General features: G+C 43.5%; 1 protein-coding gene across 1 annotated transcript; it reads right to left on the reverse strand.

Annotated features, from left to right (window-relative positions):
• Nucleotides 1-748: 748 nt before the first annotated feature.
• On the reverse strand, nucleotides 749-4,654 carry LOC133109943 (lens fiber major intrinsic protein-like). The gene is made up of 4 exons (XM_061219720.1): nucleotides 4,295-4,654; nucleotides 2,935-3,099; nucleotides 1,688-1,768; nucleotides 749-934 (listed from the first exon to the last, which is right to left on the reverse strand). The coding sequence occupies exons 1-4, from the start codon at nucleotides 4,652-4,654 to the stop codon at nucleotides 749-751; spliced, it is 792 nt and encodes a 263-aa protein (XP_061075704.1).
• Between the last annotated feature and the right edge of the window lie 7,539 nt (nucleotides 4,655-12,193).

The following is a 12,193-nucleotide window of genomic DNA, read 5'->3' on the forward strand; positions in this document are numbered from 1 at the left end:
TGTACACATGTACACACAAACACAAAAAATGTAAATGAAATTTGAGAATAAAATCCTAGCAAATTCTAATAGTATCATACATCCATTTCATGAATTGGAATTGCAGAAAATAAATAAATAACAAAAAAGGAGAGAGATTAAAACATATGAAAAGGAAAAAAAGAAAAAAAGCATGAATTAAAGTCCACTCTAGATCACTCCTACGGTTGAGAGAGGGGCCCTTGGCCTGAGGGGCCCAGCCAGGTCTAACCTGCCCCCCCCTGTGGCCTGGGCCTCTGCTGCACCCCGCTCTCACTGCCCTGCTCTCTCTGAGGGGCAGAGGGGTGGCGGGCGTTGCTGTGGGCGCTGATTGCCCCGGTTTCAATATGTCCAGTTTGGATTGCAAGCAGGTTGTGGGATAAGGAGCACTGTTCTGTGGACGTGCGTGTTAGTAGTGTGTGTGTGCGCTTGTTAGTAGTGGTTGTGTTTGTGTGTTCGTGGCCTATGATTGTATGTGTTAGGGGTGCATATGTGTGCACGTGTATGTCTCAGTGGTATGTGTGTGCTTGTTAGTAGTGGTTGTGTTTGTGTGTTCGTGGCCTATGATTGTATGTGTTAGGGGTGCATATGTGTGCATGTGTATGTCTCAGTGGTATGTGTGTGCTTGTTAGTAGTGGTAGTGTTTGTGTGTTCGTGGCCTGTGATTGTATGTGTTAGGTGTCTGTCTTGTGCGTGAAGGCAGGGACATAAAAGTGGGGGGTCCCTAGGTTTATAGGGCCTGGGTCTTCAGCTCGATGGGGTCCCCGCGGGGGTCCTGCTGGCCCTCCGACTCTGGGGGCCTGTTGCCCTTCAGGGTTGCCAGTCTTTCGGCCAGGCCCCGCATGCGAGGGAAGAGCATGAAGTCGTACAACAGCGCCCCCATGGCGCCTCCGATCATGGGGCCCACCCAGTACACCTGCACACACACACACAGGTTTTCTTCTGTAATTACATTACATTACATTAAAGGCATTTAGCAGACGCTCTTATCCAGAGCGACGTGCAATGAAGTGCAAATCAAACCCAGGAACAAGAATGAGGACTCTAGAGGAATGTACATTTCCATCACTTTTACCCTATACGTGCATTCTGTGCACGTCATTGTGTTGCTATAAACTACATTGCCCCAGCACTGTCCTGTAATACTACTCACAAATGCTGTCGTGTTTCAGATACATTCACTGTTAAGATGCATAAATTAAATTGACATTTCAGTATTGTGAAAATTAATAAGAAAATATATAGTTCACCATCAATTCTGTCAATATGTCAAATGTTCTAACATATTATACTTACCTGTCTTCAAATATCTCATAGATTACAATAGACTACAATATAAAATATTTATTTATTTATTTATTCATTTATTTATTCAAAATAAATGGATCATAAGATTATATGACTTAAATGTTTTATGTAATCACATTGTTATACACAAACAAATTTGCATTAAAAACTATGTATATAATAGACTTATTTTATCGGGAGTTGCATTTCCAAAAGCATTTTACACCGGATCGTCAATATCAACTTAATCCATCTTAACCTGTCGATCTCCTTATCCAGTCTAACCTGCAGAATATGTAAAAACAGAGACTGTGCTTTCCGCAGATGTATAACACGTGTAAGCGCTAGATGATGCCGTAGTCACGGTAGACGCGTGCCTTACCCAGTGATTCATAAAGTTCCTGACCATCACAGCAGGGGCGAAAGACCTGGCGGGGTTCATCCCGGCTCCGGTGTAGGCCATCTACAGCAAGCAGAGCATCTCTTAGACATATCACAGCCGTCCTCCTTGCGCAACGCTAGAATAACACGGTCTGAGTGACACATGTAAGCCTCTTAAATATTCGGTACATTTGCGCAATAATCTCGCTGCAAATGTTAAAATGCTGGACACTCAATGAATGAATGTTACGTGAATGCGGCGATCGATGTGTGAATTGCATTTAAATGACGTGAAGCCTGCGGGAGCTAGTTCGGGCAGACAACTCGACGCCCGCTCACGTGATGCTTACGTCTAATGGGAGGGGCTATTCAAAGCACCAAGCTTACCTGTTCAGGCCCTTGCTCATTTTGCGTGCTCTGCCATGCTGTGCTACCTGCTAGCTGCTACTGCTGTTGCTACATCTGCCCTCTGGAAATCAGGCAAAAGCTGCCCTGTATGCTAAAGCCATAGCGCTGCCTGGCTCTTTCTGCTATGGTGCCTGTTTTGGTATGCTGCCATTGCTCATATTGCATGCTATTGCCGCATTTGCTCGCTGCATTTGTTCAAAATATCCTGTAACCTGATTCATGCCTTCAAAAGTCTTTGCACTCCCACCACCACCCCAGCATCCACCAGTGAGCTCTGCTTCTCAAGATCCCCATGAGGGGGGGTTTGTAGCCACTCCCTGTTTGGGCTGGCTTGCAACAGGGAGTGATGTGAGGCGCGATTTAGCGGACACTTTTATCCAAAGCGGTGTACATAAAAGCATATACCAAGGTCATAGAACAAACTACAGAGCAGGTTGGATAAGGTACAATGCGTGCTATTGGTTGATGAATTTGAGTGTTTTGGGATGCGCCCTTACCCCCATCAGGTGGCCGATGGTCGATAGAAAAAAGTGCATACCAAGGTCGTAGAATAAACTACAGAGCAGGTTGGGTAAGGTACAGCACGTGGTATTTCTGGTGGATTGTTTTGGGACACTCCCACACCCCCAATGCGTGTTATTGGCCGATGAATGCGAGTGTTTTGGCACGCTCCCTTACCCCCAATGCGTGTTATTGCCCCATGAATGCGAGTGTTTTGGGACGCTCCCTTACCCCCAATGCGTGTTATTGGCCAATGAATGCGAGTGTTTTGGGACGCTCCCTTACCCCCAATGCGTGTTATTGGCCGATGAATGCGAGTGTTTTGGGACGCTCCCTTACCCCCATCAGGTGGCCGATGGTGACGGAGAAGCCGATGGCGAGGGCGGCTGAGCCCATGCGGCCGTTGCGGCGGTCGTCGGTGACGGCGAAGACGCACACCACCAGCTGCAGGGTGAGGAACACCTCCACCGTGGTGGCCATGCCCACGCTAACACCGGGCTGTAGCTGTGGGGCACAGAGGAGCCATTTATCCATCCACTCATATGAGCAGACCGCTAACACTGGGGCTTCCAATGAGCCACACACATTTTACACCATCTTCATTCTGTCATTTTAGCAGAAAGGTAAGAATATTCAGGGGGAAATAATGACACTGACATCTATGGTGCATGCGGGTTTCAGGGAGGGAAAGCTGTGGAAGAAATTGGCAGGCAGCAATGCAGTGTGCTTTTCAGATATCCAGTGGGCCACCTGAAACTGAAACCATGCCCAATAAGAACACAGTGTGCCACTCTGTTCAGTAGCGGCCTGGTTCCATTTTGTCTCACTCAGAGATTTTCCAGTGGAAGATGAGACATACATGTGTAGAATCCCTTAATTCAGCAGAGTTCATTGATGCAAAATACGCGAATGGTGCTGCATTTAACGTTGTCTGTCAGGACCCACAGCATCTGCTGTGGCCACACACTTTAAATGCTAACCACTCTACCAGTCCAAACATCACATCAATAAATATAGGCCTCTCAAATGGGGAATATACAGTATGAAGGATGTACTCTTATGATGGCCAGTCACAGCATAATAAATGTATGCATAGAGTGTAGAGAAACAGAAATAGCACTTCTGCCTCATCACACAATGTGAAGGAGAGATTTCAGAAGCCAATCACAACAAATCACAGGTTTCTACTCAGTATATGTCCACTGCTTAGCTCCCAACCCTCTATAAGTGCTGTCAGATGGACAGTACTGACTTTCTGTCTTTTAGCAATGTTATGGCCATTACTGCTATCTTCTTGGGTTCCATCAGAAAAGCAACTATACTCATCACACTGCCCAGCATCTTACGTGCCGTAGACCGGAACAGCACCAAACCCCATAGGCCCCCTTCCGTACAGGACAGACTGATACATATTGTAACATATGTTACAAACATCCCAACATTCTGCTACAAGCTCCTTCATAAATGACTGGTTAATGCAAACTTTAAGGACAGGAAGAGGAAAAATAGCAGAAATTGTATCGGCGCTGGTGAGGATTTGACCTTCATCTGCTGCTAAGATGCTGGGCAGTGTGATGAGTATTTTCTGAACCCAGGGAGATTGCAGTAATGGCCATAACATTGCTAAAACAGCACCAAACAGCTCTACAGGAAGTGTTACCCCAGTCGGGAGAGACGGCGCGTGCCCGCGCGCACTCACCGTGTTGAGGGCCAGGGTGCCCCGCATGTTGTGTGGCGTGACCCCGTAGAGCACGGCGGCCCCGGCCATGGCCCCCAGCAGCTGGGCGGCCCAGTAGAAGAAGGCGCGGAACAGGGACATCTGCGAGCCGATCAGGTAGGCGAATGTGACGGCGGGGTTGATGTGGCCCCCGCTGATGTGGCCGATGGACTGGATGAGCGTGGCGGCGGCCAGACCGAAGCAGAGGGCCACGTGCATGATGTGGTGGGGCCCCGTGGTCCAGCGCAGCGCCGCGCCCAGCCCGAAGAACACGAAGAACATGGTGCCGAAGAACTCCGCGAACACCGCCCGCCAAAACAACATCGACCTGAACTCCCACATTCTCGCCGGAGGTCAGGGCCCAGAGAAAACGCCGGAAGAAAAGAAGGCGAACGCCTCGTGCGAACGCCCCTTTCGGACTCAAAAAGCGAGATGAGCTTCTCTGCTGACGCCTCAGACCTCGAGTTCAAAAACTGTTTTGTCAGCCCGGGCTTGTTGTTCTTTCATGAACGAAAACAAGACAAAGTTTAAAAAAAAAAAGTTGATCTAAAACTAAGGACAACACGTAAACAGTTTGACATGTAGCCGAGCTGGGTCTCGCTCAGCTCTCCCTGTTAGCGTTTGTCCACAACGTCAGTCTCTGGATTCGAGCGGTTTGTGTCATGCAGGCGTCGGTGTGCATGCAGGAAGATGCGTGCTGGCTGGCTCTTTGTTGATTGTTGTTTGTTTGATTCGGAGGACCTATGCATCTATGTAAGCCTGATGGTTGGGGTTAGAAAGCACACATGGAGAGTTGAGCGTGTCCTGCAGATGTTCAGGCTCTGACAGAACAGGAGGGGAGACCAGAGGGATTTATAATGGCCTGGGGGCCAAAGGGACATCATAATCCCCCAGGGGGCGGCCCAATGGGAGGGGGCATCCCAAAATTGAACAAATTTAACCCTTCCCTCACCCCTATGGCAGTCAGACCTACAGGAACACAGTCTATGGTGTGTGTGTTTTAAAGGGGGTGATGAGTGATTTTTTATGTTGTTTAATGCCATCCTTAAATTGTAATGACGGATAGCATGCCCTCACACAACCATAAAATTGCCTGTGCATATATAGATCAATATTATTGTACAGTAGAACCTCAATTATCTGAACCCCCACAAGAATGACGTTGTTTTGTAAACTGAAATGTTTGTTTAATGAATTAATATACATGACAAGCAGTTCCTAACTCAATCAAAGTGTATTTCAGCTATTTAAACTCCACCTCAAAGAATCATATGAATATCCGATTTTATTTACTCAGTGTGATCCTTAAACATGGAATCAATACTGTACAGTGCAATCCATTTACTCAGCATTGCCACGTAACTAAGTTCTGTCAGTCAAATATCGGCCTATAGAACAGAAACTTTAATGATTTAAACTTCACAAAGAAAGAGCTCAATATCTGACACTCTTTACCCACATCAAATATGCATAACATCAATCTATTAAAATTTGTCAGAAACAAAACATCTCAACATTCGATACACTGTCGGCTAGATCTGTAACTTTAACCTGAATGCTTAGATCCTGTCAGGCTCATTAACAGGGAGCCATAATGTTTCAATACACATTTGCTTTGCATTTTTATTCCTTACCTAAGGCATTTAGACCTGATCTCTTGTCAGGCTTAGAGAAAATGTCTGGTTGCCATGGTACTGCATATTCTTTTGCGCTTTGTACCTGCCATTTCTAGATTAGGCTACAGTACCTGGCAGAAAGCCAGTAACTGGTCAGTTTGAATAACTGAGGTTTGGACAAACAGTTATTGAGTTATTGTGTTATTTCACCAGAGATAGATATCATAAGTTCCTGAGCAGTAGAGACAAGTGTGTTCAGAGAGCTCAGCCGTGAGGACCAGGTGAATAAGCGATGGACAGCCCTGTCACACATTCTACACCTGGGAGTTTAGCATCCCATTGCATGGACATTAGACAATCATGGCTAACAGGAAAAACTTTGCATTGTGAAGAGGGTCATTTCTCTGCAGGTAGTAAGCACGGACTCTAACAAAATTTGAAGTGACTGTAAGGGGGCTGGAACTCAAAATTATCACAGAGGGATGTATCCACTACAGATTCACCTACCATATATTGAAATTTACGTAAATAACTATAATAACACAGATTTCAAGTCAGACATAAATTAAGTGTTGAAAACAACAGGATTGTATTGGTGTGCTCTGGACTGGCTCACCACCCTCCACCCAGCTCCTCCCAAAACGTATCACCTACAAGTGCATTGCTTTGGAGAAGGAGGACTGGGAGAGGGATAAATTGGTGAGAGAAAAAGCCAATCACATCTCAAAATGTCCAGCTCACATGGGACATATTCTTTTTATGAAAATGTAAAATTGACATGAGAAATTGTGATTTACACGTGAAAAGACAAATTTCATGTGAGACAGTAAATTGATATAAAAATGACAGTGGGTGTGATGTAATTAACATATGCTACAACTTAGCAGTTTACATCTGTTCACTAAAACATAGCTTACTCCTTCGTTCTCAAATCCAAAACAAAACAGACCATTAACCAGTAGCAGACCATGGGGTCGAAGATGGGGCCATCAACAATGCACTAACACCCCCAATTCCACCCAGTGACATACAGCCAAACTCAACTCAAACACGTATGTTGCACAATGAGTTAGCAGGGTAGATCTCAATACAAGGCTTCTTCTTATAGCACGCCATAGCAATACAGTGCTCAGAATAGCCCATGGAAGGCTACATCTTTGGAAAGCAGGACCTTTTAAAAATCAATGGAATTCACTTGTTTTCTAATAAAAAAATACATATTCTGCCATAATTTACCACATAATTCACAATAATAACATACATTTATGTTGTTCATAGCTTTATTATGAGACTTGAAATAGAAGCGGGATGAAATAGAGCCATCAAAGAAACAAGCTTACACAGTCTGAAGAGCTTTCACTGGAGCAAATGTAAACACATCAGACAGGGGTAGCTGAAACAGAGCAGGTGACCATGGCATGTTCTAATCACAGATCATTTGATTGGCTGATGCATTGTCTGGATCCAAGATTAAATTATAGAGTCTACCAGGCAGCTGGTTGCTAGCCCTCACTGGGTTGGAACAACAGGAATCACTGCCTTGGACTATTTTATTAATGCTCAAATCAGATTTAATCATAATTTCTTCAATTTTGGTTGGGCTAGCAGAGAATACCCTGAGGTAAGGTAAAAAGTTAAACAAAGTAAAGCAAAGTAAGGATGATTCCTGCCTTGTAATTAAAGGCATTCTATGCAGGATTTCTAGCCTTGTTCTGGTGTTTACAATCAAATAAGTTCTCCTCCTCTGTCCTCAACCCTGCCCACACTTCCATTGAGGACAGGAAACACACTCAAGCACTGCATGCAAAATGTCCTGTGAAGAGGTCAGGTGATCGGAGATATATTGAAAATAAAAAATTTAGCAATATGCATGGCATATTATTTAGAATTGGGATGTAAAGACATCATCATACTAATCATAGAGAGCTAATCATGTTTGCAACTTTGTTCACCAAGTTGGCTACATGTAGCTAGATAACGTGTATCCGGTATCAAATTAATTTCCCCCATCAAGATATGTTCCTCCATATTGAAATAAATTCAGGTGCATAGAAACAGTACTGGAAAAAACATCTTGATGGGAGATAATACAGATACAGATAATACAAATTCAAAATACGAAATGTTGGGAAACCTAGCTAGCTGGATAGTTAAAAGTAACGTAACATACAGGTCCAACAGAAAACACCTCAACTCTGAGTCGCTATTTCATCCCCTTGGCAAACTACAGCTGTCACTACCAAGGAAAAGCAATTCCAAGCTCAACTGTACTTCTTGAACAAGCCCTGTTGAGTGCCATTGCAGAAGCTAGCTAGCACACTCTGATGTTCTCAACTGACCGTTCTTGATGAAACTGCTTTCTCTTACCCAACAGTTTAAGTCCATTGACCTAACCCTAACCCTAACCCTTTCCTGCTTACCCTGCCCCAGTGGACATTGGGTAAAAGGCAGGCATACTCCCTGGACAGGTCATCAATCCATTGTAGGGTCAACACACCATTCACTCACACATTCATACACCAAGGACAATTTAGACGCTCACATTAACTAAACCTGCATGTCAGTGGACAGAAACCATAGTACCTAGAGGAAAGCAATGTGGACATGGGTGGACCATATAAAAGACCACACTGAAGACCACACAGAAGAGCCCACTCATCCCGCGGCTGGGATTCAAACTCAGCGTCTTCATGCTGTCTTCATGCTGTGAGGTGACTACTTTTTCTACGGAGAAAAAGTTGTTATGGTGAAATAATAATAAATAATAATTTGCACACAAACCATTTTTATATATCCATGTTTTATTCTTGACCTACGTCCTTATAATTTTTTTAGAACTGTAAGCTTAAGAATGTTTATTAAGATTTTCTTGTTTTGTGTGTATGCTATTTTTTCTGACAGGGCAGTTATTGAATAAACAACAGTGGCAAGGGAATGTTGACATAATGGAGGACCATCCACACCATTCTGATGGTGACACATTCATGGAGCATCTGCCCTGGAGTCAGGAAATCAAACAATTGTGCTCGCTGTTCCAGAGAGGCATTTTCACTCTGCCAGCACAAAAGAGGTTCATAATGACCTGTCAATTTGGACTTGCAGTTTCTAAAATTGCAAATGAAAACATGAACTGAAGAACATGACCGTGATTTATGGAGTAATTTCGATGTTATTTACTATAAGTGTAGCACAATCACTGCTACCAGAACCCCTACAACCTCCATCACAGTGGAGGGTCTCAGTAACCATTGTGAGTACTTGTTGCTCGAGCAGAAATGTTCTCTGATTGTCTCTATAAGGATTCCAACACTAGGGAAATACAGAAAAAGAGCAACAAAAATATGGTAATCCTTTGTTTCTTCATGATTACTCCAAATAATGCTATAATGCCACCTTAAAATATTTGAGGTATTCTGGGTACCACAAAGCTTTCCTGACAAATATCCTGCAGATTAATGCCATAACACTTTTATATATAGAACATTTAGCAGTAAGGGTGCAATGACATCACCAGTTGTCAACTTCTGAAAACACATTTCTGCTGTGTGCATTTACAAACCCTGGGCATGCTCAGTGTTGGCTTGTCACTAGATGAGCTACATAGATGATAAATATTGGTTGACTATAGACTGTACGGTTGAGGCTGACACAAGCAGGCAACATGCAATCAAAAGAACAATCCAAAAGCCTAAAATCCAAACCCTTAATACAGGTTCTATTGGTGAGGCAAGTCTCTCAGCCAAGACCAGCTTCTATGTTGGCACCCTGAGCATAGTTTGGATTACTGGCACACAACACTAGTGAGTTCAGCTGCAATTTCACATGCAATTTACTGTTAAACCTCTCCCGGAGGCATTGTGAATACATGCCATTCAGTATCAAGGGAACCAGCGACATATCTGATTGACCAATCAACATTTCTCAATGGGCATCAAATTCTTTATTATCCTCAGCAATTACCCCCCTCCCCTTTCCTAAAAAAAGTCCATCCTTCCAGCTCTCCATCAAACTGCAATCAGTGAAAATCAACCCCAGTCCTGTTTGCACCCTTCCCCTGGTCCTGGGCCCTGTGGAGCTGTTGGATGGAGAAGTGATTATCCAGAGGTTTGCATTGTGCAAATAAAGCCCTGGAAAATCCTGGTTTGGAAGTGGGGCTGGGGCCTAGGGTGGGGAGCATTGAGCTTCTTCACTGGAGCGTCACGCTGACAGCCTGTCACAGAGACAGGCTCAGGCTGAAAGGGTACTGCTGTGCTCAACAGTTCACTCCCTGCGCCTCACACATATAAAACACACAAAACAAAATGCTGGCAGCATATGCTTTTGTTGTTCTCTATTGTGTGTGTGTGCGTGTGTGTGTGTGTGTGTGTGGGTGGGTGGGTGGGTGGGTGTGAGTGTGAGTGTGCGCGCACGCGTGTGTACGTAATGAAATAATGTAGCAAGTGCAATTTATCCTTCTCAAATATTCTTTATTATTCCATGGTATTTCACTTAAAAAAATACTCTACAACAAATTTTAAACTTTAAACAATACTGCTTCTTCAACTGGAAATTTCTCTCTACCATGTGCGATCATCCATATTTATTTATTTATAAATACATAAAAATACATACAGTAGAACATAGATAGACCACTGCGTTCTGCATGGGTGAAATCAGCGAGTGAAATCAATATTCAAGACTTGAGATTAACAAGAGTTATCCAGTTTAGTAAGGTTACCAACAGCCTGTCTTTGATCACTTGCTTATGACACCTTACATCCCTAGATAAAAGGATCATCTAGGCAATATTATTCATCATAACTCAGCATTCATTTGACTCTAATTTTAAATAGTCCTAACCCTCAGATCCAGGTCCCTGTAGAGTTATACGGAAAAAATACACCTGCTAATTAAGTTACACAAAGAAAAGAAAAAACACATTAAGTAAGGTTCTTCAGATCACAGACATGTTGCTTCTTTGATTCAGACATGCCAGAACAACTGGAGGTGGGAATAAACCCAAGCCAAATAGGTCTATACATTTGGTGGAACCATTGCACATGCGAATTGGTTAAACCCAAGCCAAATTGGTCAATAGGCAGTATTTTGTGGATAAACCATTTACACAGAAAAGGAAATACTCATTAATTTAGGTTCTTCACTTCTAGCCAATGTCAGACACATTGCTTCTTTGAGCCGAACTGAAAAGGCGGAGTGGAATAGCCTCCTAAAGTAGTGATAATCCACCCTTTAGTGTGGAATCCACCTCAATCCTCAGCCCCCAGCTTGCTGGTCAGTACAGGAATGAGAGAACATGGCGCTGCTTTTGTTTGTTTCCCCAGCACAGGAGCAGCTATGAGAATATCAGACTATGGGCTTTCAGGAGCCTGGCTAAGGGGAGCCTAAGTTTTAATTGAATGACATACAGAAAGGGAAAACAAACTGTTATGAATGAGGAACGACTGCACTCTTCCTTTCAAATTTTATTTCGAAACAGGTCTGAAAATCAACAAAACGCAACATTCAAACACATTGTTTAAAGCCCAGAGCAGCCTAGAACTACTACAGTGCCATTCAATTTGTTTTGATTTTGTAGGTCTCGCCACACAATTGCGGTGTCACTGTCCACCAGTCAGGAGCCTACCTCCTTTAAAGTGAAGAAATACACCTTACAGCAACTCCGAAGCTGTCTTATTTACACAAAGTATTGTGTATTTGAAATGCACGTGCGGGAAAATTGTGAAAATTAGTTAGACGGTCGGAACTATAACTGCTGAACCCACATGTATCCTTCCGTCTTCCGCTGGTTAAGTGCAGTGAAAAAGGTAGTAGCCCCACCTTCAGAAGGTGCGCGGATAACTAATCAACATCTCAGGGTTTTTTTTTTTTAAATGTCCTGCACATGTATTTCAAATACACCTCATGTAAATAAGACAGCTTTAGAGTTGCTGTAAGGTGTATTTCTTTGAAGGAGGAGGTAGGCTACTGACTCCTATAGTCCTCCTACTCCTATAGGCTGTGGGTGCAAAGGTGTGCTAAGCTAACACATTATACTAACATGGAAATTGAGCCAATGAAAGCACAAAAATGAAAATCATATATATTCCTCATAATGTTGGTGTTTGAATTTGTCACAAGACGCTTATGTAACAATATACCCTCACCAGTGGTGAACTGGCATAGTAAATGGAGGAAAGGTTATGGAAATGCCATAGCTATAGCAATTACAATTAGGAATTGCGCATGCTATTTTGGTTGGTACAGAACAGTGTATGGTTGCATCCTT

This window comes from Conger conger, chromosome 14 (assembly GCF_963514075.1).
Source record: "Conger conger chromosome 14, fConCon1.1, whole genome shotgun sequence".
Classification (NCBI taxonomy): Eukaryota; Metazoa; Chordata; class Actinopteri; order Anguilliformes; family Congridae; genus Conger; species Conger conger.